The following is a 23,042-nucleotide window of genomic DNA, read 5'->3' as shown; positions in this document are numbered from 1 at the left end:
ATAAGATTTATTTGCAATGATGTCGTGCTTTCCTTAGAATGCGTCCTTGTCCTCTCTCTCTCTCTCTCTCTCTTCCCTGGGACACACCTACCCCACCCCTTGACATCATGTCAGACCCCTCCCCTTCTTAACCCCCCGCACTCCTCCTTTAAATACTTCTCCCCCTTCTCCGTGCAGTGTCATCGTGTTGTGTTGGAACTTGTCCAAGAAGTCTGCTCAGTTCAAGTGAATCAGATGAAAATCTGGAGACATTGTGAAAACAGTTGTTCTTGTGCTTTCTCTTTTACACATATTCTACTCATCCTAATCCTTTTCATTCTCATCCTCATCCATCATATTCTACTCATCCTTATCCTTTTCATTATCATCCTCATCCATCATATTCTACTCATCCTAATCCTTTTCATTATCATCCTCATCCATCATATTCTACTCATCCTAATCCTTTTCATTATCATCCTCATCCTCATCTATTATATTCTACTCATCCTTATCCTTTTCATTCTCATCCTCATCCATCATATTCTACTCATCTTAATCTTTTTCACTATCACCCTTATCCTCATCAATCATATTCTACTCATCCTTAACCTTTTCATTCTCATCTGTATCCAGATATTGTACTCATCCTATTGCCGAATTTAAAGAATTTCAGCCGCGGTTTAAATTTAAGTCGCGGATTGGTTCCACTTAAAATTGTATCAAATGTTTCAAGATTTAAGCCGGCGCTTAATTTAAACCGCTTTTTGGCGGATTTAAGCCGCGGCTCAAATTCTTTAAATTCGGACTCTAATCCTTTTAATTATCATCCTCATCCTCATCTACTATATTCTACTCATCCTTATCCTTTTCATTCTCATCTTCATCCATCATATTCTACTCATCCTAATCCTTTACATTCTCATCCTCATCCATCTTATTCTACTCATCCTAATCCTTTTCATTCTTATCCTCATCCACAATATTCTACTCATCCTGAGCCTTTTTATTCTCAGTCACAATATCATCCATCATATTATACTCATCCTAATCCTTTACATTCTCATCCTCATCCATCTTATTCTACTCATCCTAATCCTTTTCATTCTTATCCTCATCCATCATATTCTACTCATCCTAATCCTTTTCATTCTCATCCTCATCCATCATATTCTACTCATCCTAATCCTTTTCATTCTCATCCTCATCCATCATATTCTACTCGTCCTAATCCTTTTCATTCACATCCTCATCCATCATATTCTACTCATCCTAATCCTTTTCATTCTCATCCTCATCCATCATGTTCTACTCGTCCTAATCCTTTTCATTCTAAGCCTCATCCATCATATTCTTTTTATCCTAATATAATCCCTTAAATTCTCAGCCCCATCCTCATCCATCATATTGAAAACTTTATCTTTATCTATTTCATTGCATTTTTTTATTATTATCAACCTTATTCAGCAAATCATTGCCCTTTTATCTTAAAGCTTATAAGCTAAGTTATTTTTTTCATCGTTATTCAGCTCTTCATTGCTATTTTGGTCAGAATTTTCATTATTTACTTTCTCGTTGATATTTTCTTTTTACTCTGACAATCTTTATCATTATACAGATCAGCAAACAGCTCAATAGTGTTACTTTGCTTATAAATAATATTTATACCTCCTAGTTGCACACTGGTACAGTATAATTATCTTCAAACAATTCATCATTGTACAGATCAGAATACAGCTCAATAGTGTTTCTTTGCTTATAAATAATATTTATACCTCCTAGTTGCACACTGGTACAGTATAATTATCTTCAAACAATTCATCATTGCACAGATCAAAATACAGCTCAATAGTGTTTCTTTGCTTATAAAAAATATTTGAGATAAATAAAATTTTGAGAGAATTTTTATTCCGCATTTTTACTCACAATTTGATGATCTGGGGTGTAAAAAGTTTCTATAATTGTTCCGAGGCAAATATGTAATATTTTATACCAGCAAAGCATGTTTCCCTTTTTATTTCACGGATTTTAATAAAAAATCGTGCATTTCTATAAAACTTGAATTAAATAAATATCCAACTGTCTTGTGCTATCATTTGGGAGATTATGTTTTTTGTTGTGATTTTTACTTACTTGTTTGCTTTCGATTTAAATTCAAGATTTTTAATCCCTCACTATGTTTGTAATAAAAAATCTAAAATTTAAACCTTAAATGAACAAAAAAAATAAAAATCGTGGCCAAAAAACATATTGTCCTGCATGATAATACAACACAGTTGCATAAATAGATAATCAATAAATAGTAATCAATCTTGAACAGGTTTATTGGTTTCAGAACTATGTTTTCCTATTTTAACTTGAGAAGACCTTCAGATTTTGGCAAGACTGTTGGAAGCGAGGCGGAGAGTGGGAAAATAACCCCGGTCTTATTCAACCAGGGACATCAGATCAACAATGGGTTCAAGGGTGGCACAGAGCACCAGAGTTTTTTGCCTAGTATTGGAGAATATCCTGGAGAACAAACCCCGAACCTATTCTCTAGTTCGAACCAAGATATAGCGAGAGGATCACCAGGAATCCAGTCTTTGGGTTTAGGTTCGACCTTAAACCTTGGCTCCGACTTAACCGGAGAACCCGGATACAGTTTAGGTAACAGTGAAACCCATGGATACAATAATGCTTCTGAGGGAAGGACGAACGGATACAAGGTTTTCTCTCCGACAAGGTTTACTCCGATCCTTGGATTAGATTCAGGTTGGTTTTTAATACTTTTCAAAGGGAAGTTGTACTTTCAAGTAACTCTATTTAACAGAGAGAATATGCCCGATTCATTTATCTTTTCTAGCTCTAAAAGAACTCAGAGTTTAGAAAAAAGAAAATAATGGATATCTCACTCACGGAGATACCACTCTTTAAATGTAGCTGGTCCCTTACATTACACCTGCATTCTATACTCCCTTTAGGGGGAGTATTTAGAATGCTATAAACAAAATTTTCTATATTTTAAACTGTTCTACGGTTTAGGTTTAAATGAAAGATATAAAATATATTCTGACCTGAAACTAAATCATGTCATCTTTACCTTCTTTATCAACCAACATAATATCTATTATTTCAGAGGTGAAAACTTTAGAATGGATAAACTTTGATCCTGACTTCTTGATCCGAATATCCACTGTGGAAACTTTTCATTTTAGTCCTTAATCCACTCTTTTTCTCTCTCCTTGGATATCCGTTAATTGTTTTCTCCAATGAGAATATTTCTGTTCTCTCATTGGTTGCCCGCTTTTCTCTGATTGGCTGCTACAGTTTCTCAGATGATTAAATATTAATTTGAATTTTATCGTTTTTCATACACTTTTAAAATAATCTTGCAAGATTATGTTAATCTGGAGATTAAGAAAAAGAGTGGATTAAGCCTTAATCCCGATATCCACCATTCAAAAGTTCCCAGCTCTGATCAAATAAAACTTATTTTTATTAATACATTATCAATAAATTATTCATTAAGCGTTCCTACAACTATTGTAAAATCTTGATCGTCAACTGAACTAACATAATATTTATTTGATTGAAAATCAATTCAATTGAATGAATACTGTTACAAAGATATCAAGTTTTTTTATTGAAAGGCGTAAAAGACGATGAAAAAAAAATATTATAGTTGAGAAATGATAAGATAAAGGCTTTTTACAAATTGCAATTCCTGTCAAAAAATTCGAGGATTTCTTTTTGTTCTGTAGCGGAGGAAAATTTAATTAGTATCAGTAATATGATAAACTTATGTTCTAATCTCAACATGAAGACGACAGAAACTTGAAAATTTGTCAAATAAGAATTGTGTTGACACACCAATATAAATAAAACATAAAACGTTATTATTGTTAGCCTTTCCTCGATATCTATTAATTATATTATCCATCTTCTTCTAATATTGGAACATTTGATTGATAAAGTTTGGTTTTTAGGCAAAGCGGGGTTCCCAAGCTAGTTAATATATATATATATATATACTTCGCCGGAGAAAATTTTATAGGACAAATGGAAAGTTTTTCCCCACGAACTCGTTGATAAAGTGAACTAAAAAAATGTCAGTTTTTAGATTGGAATTTTATCAATCCCTCTCTAAATCTAAATTTTATGGTAATCGTTCAAAACTTTGCTGATCTTCATTTGAAGAGAAACTGATAATATACATCTTTGATGAAAAATTTTATGAATTTTGACAAAAATCTCTAAATAAGGATAAATCTACAGTTTTTATACAAGGATAATCAGAAAACAATGGATTAGGAAGACGACATTATAGCAATACTGAAATGTATTTGATGTTGTTACAAAGCAAATATTTAAGTCACAAATAAATTAAGAAAAATGAGACTGTTTATATTTCAATTGCTGTGTCTTTTGCTCATGGGATTTTTTATATTCATAACTTGATTCTGAATGTTGTCTTTCTCTTTATCACTGTACTTTTTTGGATTTTAGCAAAATAAAATATTTTTAATAATTTATTTTTCTGAATAATGTTTTTGGAGTATAACTTCCTAGCATACAAATAAGGAATATCTGAATAACATTATTATAGAAAACTTAGTTGTAAAAATTATCCCTAAATTATCTTGGAAAGAATTGAGATACATGATGACATTTAGATTGTTTTTTTAAAGTTTAAAGACTTCCTAATAAACTCTGCAATTAACATTTTCCTGAGAAAAACAGAAGAATGTACAGTAAATAAAACAGCAATTAGTCTAAAAATGTTTAAACTTTACCTGTTCTAGTTTTATACTCTAGTTTCTTCACTTCAGGCATATTGCACAAATATATATTTTATTCATAGACACAGTGTTTCCTCCCATAACGACTCATCAGTATGGCTTATATACTAGCTTGGGAATCAAGCTTTGTGTGGAAACTAAAATTCCCTTAGAATCTTTAATTTCACCAAGTCAAGAACATATCCGTGCTTGTATCGAGTTCCCTAATATTCACTCCTGAAATATGATCAAACGAGCAAACATTAAAAAACAGACAGGTCAACAGAGATCACTACTAGTGTTATGTTATAGAGGTATATATGTAAAAATGTTTGAGTTCATAAACATTCAGGTCTATCTAAAAAACGCTACAATCATAAAACGCTACTCTCTCATATATCTTCTACATGTGCATGTGTCCATAGTAGAATATATTCACGAATATCAAGTTTGTTGTCGAATAAACCAACTACTTAAATAAGTCAAATATAAAAAATATCTGAACATGCACATTTATACATAAAAAACTTTTAAACTGGCAATATGCTCGTAAATATATATGTATCTAATTTACTATAAAATCTATAATTTACACAAAAAAGAATAGCCTAACTCCTGACGTGTAATATTCACTCGTTTTTTGAATGACTAACGCATAACATAATACTTGAGACATTTTTAAAAAAGAACGATTTTTATGATTTTAAATAGTGAAGGGTATATAATATTAAAATTGATTAAATGTCGTCTTCCAATTCCACAGTTTTTGAGTCCCATTGTATAAAATATTCTAGTTTGAGAAATGTATTAGGAATGATATGATGTAAGGGTAAACATGTATTCCGATGTAGTTTTAAGGCGTAAAAGTATTTTGCGCACTTTCTTTCTTACCCACCATCAACTGTAAAGTGCCTGTAATGATGTGACAATGTTTCAAATACGAGTCATGTTTTGCTTTCTATTATTTCTTCAAATAAAAAATCGTTTCTTTATTTTTGGAGACCATAGAGTGCAAATTTAAACCTTTTAAACCTATCGTTTAGATGTTAAATGTTTGATATTTTACGTTACGTAATGTATTTTTTATAATTCAACTGTCATGTAGAAATTTATTCATCTATTTTTTATAAATCTTAAACTTTTGCTGAAGAGGATTCAGCTAAATAAGATTATGTTATGATTCAGAGCATAGAATGAATCCAGGTTTAATATTAAGATAGGAAAAAGACGGAAATTAATAAAGAAAACCTTCCGAAAGTCTTCTTTATAAATTCTAATATAAAATTCTGATATAAAATTCTAAATTCATATACCAGCTGAACTGGTTTAATATTGACCTACTAACCTGAAAAAAACGGATTAGGAAGACGACATTACATGTTGTTACAAAGAAAATAGTTATTTTAGGTACTTATTAAACCACCCATTTAGTGAAATGAGTCTGTACAGTGTACAATTGCTGTGTCTCATGCTCATTACACTTAATTAAGTTATTTCTTAATTCTAAAAGTCGTCTTTCTATTTCATAGTTTTCTGGTTATTAACGTATATATAGTTTGAATGCAATTCTACACGTTTTCTGATATCCTACATTTAAATTCTGTATGATTGAAAAGTTTAAATATTATCCAGATTCTGGATTCTTTTCTTTCCATTCTAATTTTGTCTTTTATTCAAATCAATGGATGTATTAATTTCCCATTAAGCTTTATTCTTATCAGAAGTTTTGTGCTTCCCATCAAATCAATGGATGTATTAATTTCCCATTACGCCTTATTCTTATCAGAAGTTTTTTGCTTCCCACCAAATCAATCGATGTATTAATTTCCCATTACGCCTTATTCTTATCAGAAGCTTTTTGCTTCCCATCAAATCAATGGGTGTATTAATTTCTCATCAGACCTATTTTTATCAAATCAATGGGTGTATTAATTTCACATTTGCCTTATTCTTATCAAGAGGTTTTATGCTTCCCATCAAATCAATAGGTGTATTAATTTCCCATTAAGCATTCTTATCAAGTGGTTTTATGCTTCCCATCAAATCAATGGGGGCATTAATTTACCATAAAGCCTTATTTTATCAAGAGTTTAATGCTTCCCATCAAATCAATGGGTGAATTAATTTCCTATCAAACCTTATTTTTATCAAATCAATGGGTGTATTAATTTCCCATTAAGCATTCTTATCAAGAGGTTTTATGCTTCCCATCAAATCAATGGGTGTATTAATTTCCCATTAGGTCTTATTCTCAGACATAAATAGTTTAGTAGGTTTCCATCAGTTCTCCGATATAAATAGTTTAGTAGGTTTCCATCAGTTCTCCGATATAAATAGTTTAGTATGTTTCCAGCAGTTCTCCGATATAAATAGTTTAGTAGGGTTTAATCAGATCTCAGATATAAATAGTTCAGTTCTCAGGTGTTAATTAGTTCTAAAATATAAATATTTTAGTAGATTTCCATCAGTTATCAGATATAAATAGCTTTGTAGGTTTCCATCAGTTCTCAGATATAAATAGCTTAGTTGGTTTCCATTGGTTCTCAGATATAAATAGCATTGTAAATTTCCATCAGTTCTCAGATATAAATAGCTTTGTAGGTTTCCATTAGTTCTCAGATATAAATAGCTTTGTAAGTTTCCATCAGTTCTCAGATAAAAATAGTTTAGTAGGTTTCCATCAGTTCTCAGATATAAATAGCTTTGTAAGTTTCCATCAGTTCTCAGATGTAAATAGCTTAGTTGGTTTCCATTAGTTCTCAGACATAAATAGCTTAGTTAGTTTCCATTAGTTCTCAGATATAAATGGTTTAGTTGGTTTCCATTAGTTCTGAGATATAAAATAGCTTAGCTAGTTTCCATTGGTTCTCAGATATAAATAGCTTTGTAGGTTTCTGTCCGTTCTCAAATATAAATAGCTTAGTTGGTTTCCATCAGTTCTCAGATGTAAATAGCTTTGTAGGTTTCCATTAGTTCTCAGATATAAATAGCTTAGTTGGTTTCCAGTAGTTCTCAGATATAAATGGTTTAATAGGTTCTTTATTCTTGCATGCATCCCAAAAATATCTCAACGGATTATTTTCTTTTCTTACCATCAAGATTTTCTGCAAGAAATGAATCACTCAAAACATAAAAAAGAGAAACTCAATACCATGAATTTCTAAATTATTTTTTCTTTTCAATGAATATTTTATGTTTTTATATTTTCTGAGACTTAGTCGCCATTATTTTTTTAGTTTTCTCCGCATTATTCTTAAAATTGCAAAATGTGAGAAAATTTTGTTAAATAATTTATTCAAATTTTATGAAAATTGTATTTTATTCTTTAAACCAGAAAAGTAAAGAGAAGTAAAATTTTAAAAAGAAAATGAAGAGGAATTATGAATTTTCAAAAGAGTTTGCGTTTAAATAGGATAGTGTTTAATATGACATTGAGGAATCAAGTCTTTGCCACAAACTTTGATTCTAATCCCTATATCTTTGCAACCTAATATCGTAGACCATAGATATTTAAAACTAAAATTCTGTTAGACCAAATGATCTAAGCTTGATATTTCAAAGATTTACACTATCAGATTTTTAGAGATAAAGGGATTAGAAAATTTAAGTCTGTTACAAAGGGAAGGAGGGGGGGGGACAAAAAGTTAAACAGGGGCGAGGATGCAAGAGGTGGAGTCAAGGTTGAGCCCATTTAAAGAAAATGTCGTTAATTTAACGAAGGATAGATATCCATAAAAAAAAATTAAATTTGATTTGTTTTATGCAATATAGCGGCAGATGTTCTTTGATTCTCTATACGTCAATTATTGTTGATATTTTAGCTGGTTTATTTAAATTTATTTGCCTTTTGTTAAATATAGATTATAAACTAAGTTTGAGCTGTCAAATATCGAGAAAACTTTCAAAGAATCCAGAAATTGAGCAAATGGTTGAGAGGGATGGGGGGGGGGTTAATACCACTGGAGGAGAGAGGGGTGCACTTCTAGTCCCCGCCCCCTAAGTGGTGTTGCCAGATTTATATTAATTTATCCTCAGGATTTAGATTAATGAGTAAATTAAAGGAGATGGCTAATGTTGAACTGAAAATTGCAAATTTGCTTATTACAATTTTGCAAATTTTCAGTGATTCTGTGATTCAATCTTAATAAAATTTTAGACTTAGAGAGAAATAATATGAATGCACATTTTTGCTTTTCTGAACTTTTGATTTTTAGAGAAAAAAAAGATTCGCGGATTTTCTTTAGGGCCATTGGAGTACCAAAAAAAATACAAATTTTCAAAAAATATTGAAAAAACACTATACAGGAGAGTTGCACAAAAAAAGGTACAATTTTGCACAAGGCGCCGCAAATCACAGTTTTTTTGACTCACCCTGTATTTATTTGCAAAAGAGCATGACAATTCTTTGCATGAAAAGCAAGGATGAAATTATTTCAAATTATAAATTTCTAAGATTTTAGATAACTTTCTCAAGGATCCCAAGTAATGCATATATGTAAAGTTGTAAACTTTACATTTTTCTCTGCTGAAAGTTCAGGGTAAAATTTTCTTGTTTTCGTAATTTCTAAGTAAAACTTTGTCTGAACCTTGAATATTTTACAGACTGAAAAATTAGTTGATGAAACTAAAATATGTTTATATGTATATTCTTGCGTGCTTCAAAGTTCAGACTGCATAATGAAGGTGAAAAATGAGGCCAGGGATTCCCAAGAGAACGTCATGAAAGGGTTGGGTTGTTTTGACCTGCAAACGAAGATCTTGGGTTCAGTACATGTTTAATCTGTAACCTTGAATATAAAATATCAAACAGGGCTAAGAAGCTTTAAAAAAACATGAGGGCAAAAAAATAATTGCAAAAACATCATGATGTAAAAAATAATTTTATTGAAAATAAATCTTTTTGAGCCTGGATATAAATGTATGGATGTGTATATAAAAACGAGAAATGAAAATATTAAACCTGACAGAACGATTTATATTGAGATGAATGCATCTGCGCAGATAAACCGCGTGTCTGTGCTTTTTCTTCGTCGTCTTTGTAGGAATTAGGTTGAACTTTCAAATTAATATTCTCAGTTCTTTGCAAACTACAGAGGTAGAAGTAATCATCTAAAACTCGAGAAAACAAAGAGAATCATTTCTCTCTCTAGTCAACAAAGACTAATTATTTCCCTATAGGAAACATTAAGACAGTGTGTTGAAAGGCCTCACTAAGAAAACACAAACAAAAATCACTTCCTTACTCTGCGTTTAATATCCATTCGGATAGGATGGGTGTTTTCTCCTATCTAAGTTTAAAGAAACCAGCAGCTCTGCTCTGGAAAGCTTTTAGTCCATCCCGAGATATTATCGAGGATGAAACCACTGAACCTGAGAAGTACGAGGTTGAGAAAGAGGAGGAGACGGATAAAGACCAAAATGGGAGGAAAATTAGTGAAGGATCGACTACTTCGTCAGGTGTGAGTGACGTGAGTGGTTCGTACTTATCAGATTCTCTTCTCAGCTCATCTGCTGAGATGAGTAGTTCTCTTGGTCCCTGTTTAGTCCCTAGGTTGGAAATGATTCCGGTTGAATCTGGAGAAACAGGTTTGAATAGATCTGAGAGCAGTGTGGTTTTATTAGAATCCCCTTCTAATAGAAACTATTTGAGAGAGGATTCACAACTTAGATCAAAGATAAATGAATCAGGTAGAACCATATTGCAGGAATCAGAACTATAAACTACTTAAAAATAAAATTAATCTTAAACTACAGGCATTATTGCGGAGTATGCTTAAAGAAGTGTTTTTAAAAATACAAAAAAAAATGAAAATATAAATACATTAATAAAAAATTGGAATTTATTATCATGATTTGCATTATTGAAAATATATTGAAAAGAAATGTAACACTAGGCCCCGCCATTGATTACAAACAATTTCAACATCTATGCTTATTATTTATAATGAAACCATCAGAAATGATGGCGGAAACTATTTTCCTATTACTTCATTAATTATTTCTAAAACCTTTCAATCTCCGACTTCCTCTCATCTTCATTAATTTTCTTGTCAAATTTTAATTTGATGCAGAAATGGGTTTTTATCATATTTCTGCGTTCTATTCAAACTTAGATATAATATTCTCCCGTTTCCCATCAATATTATATTTTTTCATGTATTAAGATGAAATGTAAATTTTGTACCCAATATCCCGTATCCAAAGTAAATAGATGTATACTCTCATTTCTGTATACTATACTAGCCAAGGTAATAAGGCATTACATTATAATTCTTTGATACTAGCTATCAGTTGAATCATTATGTATGTAAACTGTACAGTGTACACTGTACACTGTACAATGTATATTGTATATACATGATTACAAATAAAGACTGAGGAAGACTTTATAATGTTTAAATCTATCCATTTATCTATTCTTTCCTGTATCCTATCCTGTATCCTATTCTGTATTCTTTCCTGTATTTATCATGTATCCTATTCTGTGTCCTATCATATATCTTATCCTGTATCTTATTCTGTATCCTATCATGTATCCTAACCTGTATCCTGTCCTGTATCCTATCATGTATCCTATGTTGTATTATATCCAGTTTCCTATTCTACATTCTATACTGTATCCTATCCTGTTTCCTTTCTGTATCCTATCTTGTTTCGTATCCTGTATCACATTCTGTGTTTTATCCACATATTTTCCTGTATCGAATCCTGTGCCAAAATGTATCTTAACGAGTTATAGCAAACATGTACTGCTATTTCCGGTTATTGTATCCTAACTTCCGGAATTTTGAAGTTTTAGTGTGTATTTCTTAAATGCTAAAAAAACATGCCCCGGATACATTCACAAGAAGAAATTCAAACATTCTTTTATTCTCTATTTTATTTTCAAGTATTATAGGATTGTACTGACAACCAACTCTTTTTAATTTTCCAATGCACATTAGAAAATTAGAGCTTGTTGCGAGTGTTCGGTTCCTTTGTACAAGTATTAGTTTATGTACAATGTTCCTAGTTGTACAATGTACATGAATAAGTTGAATGAGTGTGTGTATCAGCTGATAAGGTTGGAGGCAGGTACTAGCTACTGCGGACCGGTCAGCGTAGGGACAAAAGGAAAGCAGTTGAGATCAATTTTCTGGCCAAAAATGAGGAGGCAGGAGGTGTAATAATTCTAATGAATATCTTCTGTAGTTTTCCTCTGACCTTCCTTACGTTTAATGTTTGTAAGGATTGGTGATAAAAGTGATATTTTGTTAATCAGAACCTTGTGTATCTCTAGGTGGGATTGTACCTGGAGCTCCCTGGACAGAAGATTCATCTCTTCAGTTCTCAAGCTACCCGGATACACTCCAGGACAACTACAATTACAACCAGGAAGGGGAGAAAAACACAAACATGGCCAGCAGGCCTCCATCCCGGCCTCCTCCTCCCCTCTCTCGTCCTCCTCCACCCATGAATCGAACCCTCTCTCCAATAACTTTTCCAGGCCCTCCTCCCTCTATCCCCCCTCCCCCAGTCCCTGCCAGTCCTGCAAATGGAAGGAAAATGTCTCTCCCAGTCCAACCCTCCTCTAGTTTTTTTAAGCGTCCTCCTGAAAAAATGGAGGATAATAAAATCATCAAATTCGGAGAAACCAAACTTCGAAGTCCTTCCCCGGTTCGAGGCGTATCTCTTACTAGACCAGGAGATAGGAAGATTAGTGCTCCACCTGGAGTAAACTATTCCCCACTTCCTTTCAATATGAATGGTGGGAGTGACATGCAAAGTTTTATGAACCTACTAGAGAGAGAAGAAACAGATTTTGTAGATCAAGTTAAGAAGTCCAAAGCCTTTATTCAAAGTGTTATCAGGCATCAACAACTTTCTTATTTAAACTCTTTATTTTAAAATATAAAATTGATATAAATGTAAATATCATTGAATTTTTAAGTATGAGAAATGTTATAATAATTTGTTGCGTGGTCCTAGGGACAAAGAGGAACTGGGATCCTTGGTTGTAAACCAGAGTAACAAGATCAGTAAGCTGGAGGGAGAGAGGATGGAGTACCAGAAGAAGATTATTGAGGTTAACAACTCTTTAAAGAGAGTTTAAGGGTAATTTCAAGTGATCCTCCATGCAAAGATCGCATTGCCCGATTCACAACGGTACCCTTAAAAAGCATTGCCTGTTCAAGTATGAATTAGATATCCATGTTTAAGATTTAAAAACTGATTATTTTATTTTTTGGTTTCTCTACAAAAGTAACTGGGGCATAATTCGACTGTAGAAAAACACATAAAAACTATCAGAATTAGATACTTTCAACCCTAAAAGAACGGCATTATCTTCCACATTATTGATCAGATAAAGGTTTCAATGATAATGATACCATTTAGAATCGGACATGGCCATCTTTGTTCATCGGCTCACTTGAATTTACGCAAACAGTCCCTTTAAAGAAAATCAAATTCCGCTTTTGAAAGGTTTAGAAAGGGTTTTATAGGCTGAGAGAGAGAAGAGAGATTTCCTTGAGAAGCTTGAACAGGAGAGACAAGGAGGAATACAAACCCTGAAGAAGGTTGAGAAACAGAGAAGAGATATAGAGAAACTTCAACAGGAATCTACGGCTATAGCCAGGTCAATATTATCATCATTAATCTTATATAGTCATGGATGATTCTTATTATTACGCTGTATGTCCTAAATATGAATTTAGAATTAACTATTCTTACACTTTGCTTTGTTGGTCACAGCTTCATGGTTGATTGTCATATATTTATACTGGAGTAATCTTGATCATTCTAATATCAATTCTGAGATGGAATTTAAAGAATTTGAGCCGCGGTTTAAATCCGCCAAAATCCGCAAAAACCCGGTTTAAATTAAGCGCCGGTTTAAATCTTGAAACATTTGATACAATTTTAAGTGGAACCAACCATATTTAAGCCGCGGCTTCAATTTAAACCGCCGCTCAAATTCTTTAAATTCGGCCACTGGTGATTTTTTTGCAAAAACTTTATTATCTTATTTTCAAACTAATTTCATCACAAAGCTTTGTTTTGTCAGAAGAACGTTTATGAATCTCCCTTGACCCTCCAATACCTGATTTACAACAGTATCCTTAAATACTTTGTCTGAACAAGTATAAATTAGATATCCATGTTTTTGTTTCTTTCAACTGCTTGTTTTTATTTACAGTTTCTTTGCCAAAGTGACTTGCGAATTTCTTGCTTTAAACAATGGAGAATTATCAGAATTAAACACTTTTCGAGTCAGATTAAGGTTTCAAGGGTACCATTGTATATCGGAATTGCCAAGGGTCACTTCAATCTTGTAATTTTCTAGGGAAAGGAATAATGCTGTGGCCAGGTTGGGAGAAGGGATGAAAGAACTTGAAAGATTGGATGCAGAGAGGAGAGAGATGATTTCAAAAATAGATTTACTATCTAGGGATCAGACAAACAGGTTCAGATTAATTCTATTATATTATTTAAAATATATCCGATATTTTTATTCTTTATTAATATTCATTTTTAAACCCCTCAACTATAAGTTTTAGTAAAAGCTGTTGTTGTTGGATAAGTGTTGTTGTTGGATAAGTGTTTGATGCCTAAATTTTAGTTATCTCTTCGACCAAGGGATATTCAAAAGGAATTAATTAAATCCTTCGGTGACAAAAGATAACAATAAGAATACACATTATTAATTATTTAATAATCATTTTTATGAATTATTGATTCATTTTTTAAATAATATTTTCTTAAGAATTTTATTTGCACGTGAACATCAAAGAAATCTTTCTAAATTACAGAAAAAAAACTTCTTATTTTATCTATTTGATGATAATTTCCAGGACGAGTAGTATAGATCTATCTTCTTATTTTATCTATTTGATGATAATTTCCAGGACGAGTAGTATAGATCTATCTTCTTATTTAATCTATTTGATGATATTTCCAGGACGAGTAGTGTAGATCTATCTTCTTATTTGATCTATTTGATGATATTTCCAGGACGAGTAGTATAGATCTATCTAAGAATGTTGGAGATCTAAACCTCAAACTAAAGATGGAGATCGGAGCTCTCAAGGCAGAGAACGAGGGATTGGTAAAAAGATCTGAAGAAGCTCGAGTTCAAGTTCTCAACCTAGAGGATATGATACAGGTAGCATTCTAACCTTGTATCCTAGTACACTTTACTGTCCAGATATCCTAGACTATTCTTATATCCATGCATTATATTATCCTAATATCCCATTCCTAGCACGCTGCATAATGCATAATGTATCCAGTGTACCATTAAATTCCCAATTTCTCCTACTGGGTGTCCCACATCATATTAGATTGTCAATCGATCTAAATTACGATTTTCGGGACTAATCAGAAAATTTAAGAAGAATGAATCATTTTGAAAAATTAAATAAGGCTAATATAAGAATTTTCTTATGGAACATACTAGTTCTTTGAGTGTTATGGTTTTATTTTGGCGTTAAAATTTGGAGATAATCTAATATGATAGAATTATACTCAATGATAATAATTTAAAAAAGAATGATGGTATCACAGTCTTTTTTTGGCCTAGTATCCTAGAATTCTACTCCAAGATAATAATAGAATTAAGTATTATGGTATCACAGTCTATTTTTGGCCTAGTATCCTAGAATTGTACTCAAAGATAATAATATGATAAAGTATAATGGTATCACAGTCTATTTTCGGTCTAGTATCCTAGAATTCTACTCAAAGATAATAATAAAATAGTATAATAGTAGCACAGTATCTTTATGGCCTAGTATCCTACTAGCCAAAGATAATGATAAAATAAATAGTGATTGTATCTTTGTATCCTGCATGTATCTCAGTATCCTGGATAGTATCCTACATGTGTCCCAGTATCCTACATGTATCCCAGTATCATCAAATCCTCTGTTCTATAGTATCCTGAATAGTATCCTACATGTATCTCAGTATCCTACATGTATCCCAGTATCCTACATGTATCTTAGTATCCTACATGTATCTCAGTATCCTGGATAGTATTCTACATGTGTCCCAGTATCCTACATGTATCTCAGTATCCTACATGTATCTCAGTATCCTACATGTATCTCAGTATCCTACATGTATCCCAGTATCCTACATGTATCTTAGTATCCTACATGTATCTCAGTATCCTGGATAGTATCCTACATGTATCTCAGTATCCTGGATAGTATCCTACATGTGTCCCAGTATCCTGCATGTATCTAAGTATCCTACATGTATCCCAGTATCATCAAATCCTCTGTTCTATAGTAAACTTCAGAATTCTTTCATCTATTCTTATGTTTTCTACCTTTTCCTGCCTCTGGTGAAAGGCAAAGAGATTGGATTTTCTTTAAAGAATGTTTTCTTTTCAGGAAATACAGTGTTAATTTTGTCAAGTTAAGGTTTAGTTTTTATATCTTGTATATTTAGAATACAGGAGAGGAATTAGCGGAGAAAGAAGCAGAACTCCAAGAGTCTAGGAGTAGGATGAATAGTTTAAACTCCGAGATCAGCAGACTGACAAACCAGATCCAAAACCTGCAGGTTCGACCATGATTTAATTTAGCAAGAGTATAATTCTTCAATTTAATGCAAGTTACGTTCCAGTTCTCTTCAGTCCTTTCTAGCTTTCTTTTTAGTGTTTCTTCTTTCCTATCTACTTTCTATTTTATTTAATGTTGTTCTAGTTCTTCTTTCTTCTTATATCTACCATAAGAAATCGACTTTTAGACTCAAGTTATGACTTTAAATAGTCCAATGAACATGAGGCACAACAATTGTGCAGTAAAAACAGACCCATTTCACATAATAAGTGATTTAACAACTTCATAGTAGAGCTATTTCCTGTGTAACTACATAAAATGCCCTTTAATATTGCTTTAATGTCGTTTTCCTATTCCAGAGTTTTGTAGTTATCACTGTAGTAATTCTTTCTTTTTTCTAGTTTTCCGTCCTTTTCAGAAATACTTTCTTTCAAGCTTATTCTACGTTTTGCATATTCTCGACATTTTCTAACCTTCTGCAGGATCTCCACCGCCTCTCCTCGTAGATTTGATCTATCCCTTCCTTCCGGCCCTTTTTTAACCTTTAAATTGCCCGTTTGATATTTCGGTAGAGCTTTCAATATTTTGAGAAAACATGTTGCAATCTATCAAATCAGTCAATTTTTCAAACTTCAATATTTTGACCGACAGGAATTCGTCTTAAAATCGTTTAAACTACATTTTTAAAATTCAAATATGTAGACGTACATACAAATATCATTGTTTAAGGATATGACACGACAACAGTCTGGTTCGGATATTGATCTAAAATCCGAAAACTCAAGATTAAGGATTGATCAGGCCAACGCTGCGGAGAAGATAGCAAAAATGCAGAAGGAGCTGAGCAGGGTTGAGAGCGAGAAAAAGGACGGGATTAATAAGATCCAATCTATGCATGCGGAGATAAAGGAACTTCGTAGAAACCTCGAGGAATTCGAGGCGAACAAAGCTGTTGAAATAAAGAAACTAGAAGCGTCTCTCACAAAAAGTTTAACGGCCAATAAACAGGTCACTGAGAATCTCGAGAAAGAGAAACACCTGATTGAAGAGTTAGAAAAGGCGAAATCCAGCCTGGAGGAGGAGATTGAAAAAATGAAGATAGATAACAGAAAACGAGAATCAGATATCCAAACCCACCTTCAAACTATAGAACTAAAGAAACGGGTCGAAGAGGAGATACTTGGACGGATGAAAGAGATGGAAGTTAAACTGGAGAAGCACGAAGAAGAAAGAAGATCTGCAGCTAAGACGGAGAAGATGAGAAAGACCTCTGTTGCCACCAGAGAGAAGGAGGAGAAGAAAGAGTGGGAGGAGAAGATGGATAAGTTGAAACTACAGTTTGATAAAGCTGCAGTAGAGAGCAAGAAAACGATGACAAGGTTGGAGCAGGAGAACAGCAAGGCTAAGTTCTATATTGAGGAAATCAAAACTGATCTTGAGAAGAAGGAAGTAGAGTGCAGAACTCTCAACACTAAACTCTCCTCTATGGAGAAGGAGTTTAATAGATACAAGGTCTGGGCTAAGAATGAGACTGATACCTACGAGAAATCAATAGAAGAAATGGAGGCAAAAATCAGCGAGGTAAATAGGTTCTAAAATATTTATTAATCCTTGAATTTCTGCTAGAAAACTGTAGAATTTGATGATGGAAAGATAACAAGAATTTTTTACAGCAACGTGTCACAGATTAATCGAAGAAATGTTATAAAATATTTGACCTGGTTCCAACTCTGAGTAAAACTATCTTAAGAATTCAGAATGGGGAAAAAAAAACATTTAAGTCGTTTTATATTTCAAAACATTTCATCATCTCTTAGCTTCCCCCCCCCCTTCCTTCCACCCCATCTAAACACACCAATAAGAAAACGCTCAAGACTCAATTTTAGATAATTTACGTACTTTTGTTTAGGGTCGAAGAAATGCTGAATCCTGGCGAAGAAAGCATGACAGCGTTCAATCAGACCTAGAGAGTGTAATCAAGGATAAATATTCTTTACAGGAAACTATTGAAAACCTTACAGACGATATTAGCTCAGTAAAGGAAGAGTTCCAAGAGGAACGATCTAAAGTTGAACAGGAGAAGTCAAAGCTGGAACAGAAACTCAGAGATGCAAACTTTAAAATAAAAGACCTGGAGACGGAGAAATCTAACCTCGAGAGAAAGAACAGTGATGATGTCTCCGCACTACGGAAGACGATTGACAACCTGAAATCAGATTTGAAGAAATCCTCCAGTGAGAAACAGGAGCTGAGCAGGAAGGTAGAATCTATCTCCAGTGAGAAGGAGAAGGCTCTGTCTGCTGAAATGGAGAAGAAGGATAAGAAGATTGAAGAGAAGGATCAAGAACTGTTTGATCTAAGACAAGTGTCTGAAATCAAGGAGAGGAAACTAGAATGTGATATAAAGCAGGCAGTTGAGGAGAGAATACAAATAGTTACAGAACTAAAGATTGATATTGAAAATCTGAGAACAGGAATTGTTGGAAAACAGTCGGATATTTCTAAACTCGAGAAGGAGAAGAGAGAGATAACCCTTACTTGTGATAAATCTAAGAAACAAATTGAAGAATTGGAGAAGGAAAGGAATAAGTTGAAAGAGGTATTGAATAAACTAGAAACTGAGAAGAAATCTAATCATTTTGGAAAATATGAAAAGGAGAAAATGAAAATGGAGTTGGAAAATGTGAACAAAGAAAAACAAACAATAGCTTCCAGAATGGATGAGCTTAACAAAGAAAAGATATGTCTAAGTGAAAAAATAAAAGAACTTGAAAAGACGGATATCATCAAGAAGGAGCTGAGTGAAAAAAACGAGGAATTAAACCTTACCCTAGCTGAGCTAAAAACTAAGTATAAAGAGCTTGAGATAAATGTTAAAAAAGGAAAGGATCAGCTAAAAATGAACGAGAAAACTACCGGAGATAAAATATTATCATTATCAGAGGAGAAAGAAACCTTAAACAATCGGATATCCGTTCTGGAATCCGAAGTTCAAAAGTTAGAGAAAGATTTGAAAAGCTCCAGGTCTGAACAGAGTAGAACTAAAACGTGTCTGGAGGAGAAAGAGAAACAATTTCAATCCATGCAAAAAGATGATAAATCTAAGGTGCTCAGTGATAGAATAACACAACTAGAGAAACATAAATACGATCTTGACACAAGGATTTCTCAGTTAGAGACGGACAAGTCTAGTCTAGGAAAGAAGGTTTCCGAACTAGAGAAGGATAAATTAGGATTGGAGAATAAGATTAAAGAACAGGAGAAAACTGTTACTGAACTAACAAAGAAACTTGCTGAAGCCGAGAGCAGTGTGCAAAAACTGTCCAGTGCAAGTGGACAACCTGGAGATAAAAAATCCAAAGATGAACTTTCCAAGCTTCACAAGGAAAACATGGAGTTAAGAAAAGAAAAGGATGATCTGACAAAAACCTTGAAAATAATTGAAAAGGATTTGAAAAAGAATGCAAAAGAGAGTAAACCATCCAAGGTTCAAAGTGAGTTGAAAAAGATGGTTGAGCGATTAGAAAAGAACGGATCCTTAGGTGGAACTCATGAGTTAGAGAACGGGCTCCCTGGGAACGAGAAGGAGTTAGATGAACTCAAAACAAACTTTGAATCCCTGCAGAAAGATCTAGAATCTCGAACCTCTGAGATTGAAAAACTAACTTCTCAGTTGAGCAGATCTAAAACAGATTGTAACTCTGCTGTGGAGAAGCTTCGTATATCCGAGTCCGACCTGGGACAGATAAAAGAGAAGAATGCTCAACTATCAGATGAACTACTCAACAAGTCTAGAACAATCACAGCTATGGAGAATTGTAGACCAGGAACTAGCAGTAAACAGGTGGAAGATCTTCAGATCCAAGTAGATGAGCTAAAGAGAAAACTCGCCGATGCCCAATCTTCGAAACCCAAAAAAAGTGTCAAGTTTACCGATGAACCTGAGGTATGTAAGGATCCTGAATTATCTAATAGAGTTAAAGAGCTGGAGGAACAACTAGACGCGGCGTATAAGGAGAGAAACGAAATTCTTAACTCCTGTCGTAACGAGGTGGAATTCCATAGAACAATCGCCTCCGAACTGGAAGTTTCAATAATGGAAGATTTTGAATGGAAACTTCACGAGATAGAGAAGGATTACAACATGAAGCTGAAACAGTCCAAGGAGAAGGTTGATGATCAAATTAAGGAAGCTTGTATAGGTATTCTCAGGGAAAAAGATGAAGAAATCCACAAACTACAAGTACAGGTGAAAAATAATTTGAACACTTTCGGGTTAAAATGTTTCTTCTCTTTGAACATGGAACATGTGATCAATATTTACATTTTTACTTTTGTATATTATATTATTATTTTTTAATTTAAAAAATATGTGAAATTTTTTAAGTTACGAAAAGACATGGACGAAGAACTGAAGAAGGAGAAGGAGGAACTGAAAACTGCATTGGAGAATATCAGCAGTGGGAGCCAGGACGGAGCCATAGAGCTCCTCAAGAAGGACATGGAGAAACAGTTCTCAGTTAAGACTAAAAAGTGGGAGGAGAAGCGTAAAAAGTATCAAAAAGAAATAGAAGAGTTGAAAAAGAAATGTAAAGAAAAGGAGGATGAAAATAAAAAGATCAGAGACAGTTGCAGGACGGAAAACGACGGACTGCTTTTTGAAGAAAGAAAGAAAGCAGACAAAATGTCTCAGAAATTCCAGGAAGATCATGATAAACTCCGAGACGAACTGAACGGAGAAATTAGCAGGATTAGGGCGGAGTACGATGAAAAGATTGAAGATTACGAGCAAAGGTTGGAAAAAGCCTTGTCGGACAAGGTCGAGAAGATGTTAGTGCTCCGGGAGGAGGTGGAGGTTGAATATGCGGAGAAGATGGATGAATTAAGGACAATGTACAGGGATGAGATGAACAACCAGGTGGATGCAGCTGAACGAGAGAAAGCAAAAATGCAAGGATTGGAATCCTCTCTCCAGGAGTCTCTGAAAACCAAAAGGCAGGAATGCGAAGAATTCCGAAGTAAGTTTGAAGAGGCGAAGAATCAGGTTGAAGATTTGACCCGAAGGTTGAATAATCAGACCGAAGAGGTTCTACGACTCACTCAGGAACTAGAGAGTTATGAGTATGAGGATGCACAGAGTTAAATAGAACCTTTAAACCTCCAGTATGCTTTTCAACAGCATTTTCATTTTTCCACTTTCCCTTCAATCTGAGAATAGAGAGAACCTATTCAATGGAACCTTCTGATAAACAAAGGAATTGAGTTTTTGCCACAAACTCTGATTTTCTAATCCCAATGGCGTAGACCTCTGATATTTCAACATATAAATTCTGTTAGATCAAATAACACAAGATTGAAATGTCAAAGGTTTACACTATCAGGTTGCAGAGATATAGGGATTAGAAAATTTGAGTTTGTGACAGAGACTCAATTTCTTTTACATAAACTTGAGATTGTATTTCTCTTGTTCTAAGGTTGTGATCCTTTAAAATATTGTATATTTTATACGGCCATTTTTATTAGAAACAAACAGGCTCTTCTAACAGTGCAATTTTTATGTACGTGCTATTTTGAAAATTAAGGAATTGTACGAATGAATTATATCATTTTAAAAATATGCAGATTTAGATTATTAAACGCAAAACTATCAGTCCCTTAAACCTTCAATTTATTTACCAACATTTTTAACAACATTAAATTTTTTTTGCAGATTATTGAATTCTTCATATAATATACGTAGAAACGGTTGAACCCATTAACCCTATATTTTACGAGACCTTGCTATATATGGCATTCTATGGTTTAAATAAAATAAATCTTTAAAGGGACTGTAAACGTAATATAAAATGATCAACCACAAAAAGATGACAATGACCGAATCACAACGGTACCCTTGAAATCTTTATTTGATAAATATTGAGGTAGAAAACATTTTTTATTGAGGTAGAAAACATTTTGTTTTCTCGGGTTAAATGAGTGACAGGCAATGTATGATACAGTGAAACCCTTAATAACGAATACATCGAAAGAATTCATCAAATGTCGTTTTTTGAGAATCTATTTTTTAAAATTTTTAAATAACGACGACGAAAAAAGTATCAAAAATAAAGTAAATGTGTCTAGAGTCTTGATTCATTAATTTAACACTTTTCTGAGGTTTTCAGGTGAAAAAAATTCGCGTGCTGCGCGCTCTTTTTTACCCAAGTCTCCATAAAGTCTTCTTAAAGTGTCCTTAAAGTCTTCTTAAAGTCTTCTTAAAGTCTTCCTACAGTCTTCTTAAAGTCTTCTTAAAGTCTCCTTAAAGTCATCTTAAAGTCTTCTTAAAGTCTCCTTAAAGTCTCATTAAAGTCTCCTTAAAGTCTCCATAAAGTCTCCTTAAAGTCTCCTTAAAATCTCCTTAAAGTCTCCTTAAAATCGTCTTAAAGTCTTCTTAAAGTCTCCTTAAAATCGTCTCGTTATTCCAGTCTGGTGTCAAATATGGGTGAAAACTTCAGTTTTTCTAATTTTTATTTAAATCAAGTTTCCGTTAGTCTATATATGCTTCTATTAAAGGAAAATTTAATGTTGAAGTTTGAGTAAAACTTTTAAAAGTTTAAAATTTTGAAAGATTTTCATATTTTAAAGGAATAAATATATAAAATATTGTCAAAGTAAATAATAAACCAATTTATTACTGGCTAAGTTGGTTGCTAGGCCCGTTATTATGTCTTTAAATATACTGCATCATTTTATTTCGTACATTATTAAATTTAAC

General features: G+C 33.2%; 1 protein-coding gene across 2 annotated transcripts; it reads left to right on the top strand.

Annotated features, from left to right (window-relative positions):
* The first annotated feature begins 2,303 nt into the window (after positions 1–2,303).
* Positions 2,304–21,611, top strand: LOC111702957 (cingulin). Of its 2 annotated transcripts, none has more exons than XM_023474785.1 (10): positions 2,304–2,733; positions 12,019–12,589; positions 12,708–12,804; positions 13,223–13,356; positions 14,065–14,184; positions 14,733–14,883; positions 16,176–16,289; positions 17,018–17,869; positions 18,198–20,537; positions 20,676–21,611. In XM_023474785.1, exons 1-10 carry the CDS (start codon positions 2,319–2,321, stop codon positions 21,429–21,431), a joined length of 5,550 nt encoding a protein of 1,849 aa, XP_023330553.1. In that variant the 5' UTR covers positions 2,304–2,318; the 3' UTR covers positions 21,432–21,611. The 2 variants fall into 2 exon arrangements, with proteins under 2 accessions (XP_023330553.1, XP_023330552.1); XM_023474784.1 differs by lacking the exon at positions 2,304–2,733 and adding an exon at positions 9,813–10,427.
* The last annotated feature ends 1,431 nt before the right edge of the window (positions 21,612–23,042 follow it).

The sequence above is a fragment of the Eurytemora carolleeae genome, unplaced genomic scaffold (assembly GCF_000591075.1).
Source record: "Eurytemora carolleeae unplaced genomic scaffold, Eaff_2.0 scaffold522, whole genome shotgun sequence".
NCBI lineage: Eukaryota > Metazoa > Arthropoda > Copepoda > Calanoida > Temoridae > Eurytemora > Eurytemora carolleeae.
This window is presented reverse-complemented; position numbering and strand designations above follow the sequence as displayed.

What these genes read in the sequence shown, in the direction of transcription:
- LOC111702957 (XM_023474784.1), top strand. Translation starts at nt 10,010, where the DNA reads ATGGGTGTTTTCTCCTATCTAAGTTTAAAGAAACCAGCAGCTCTGCTC. An exon ending in TCTAGGGATCAGACAAACAG is followed by an intron (nt 14,185 to 14,732) that starts GTTCAGATTAAT and finishes TGATATTTCCAG; the next exon opens with GACGAGTAGTATAGATCTAT. An exon ending in ACCTAGAGGATATGATACAG is followed by an intron (nt 14,884 to 16,175) that starts GTAGCATTCTAA and finishes TTGTATATTTAG; the next exon opens with AATACAGGAGAGGAATTAGC.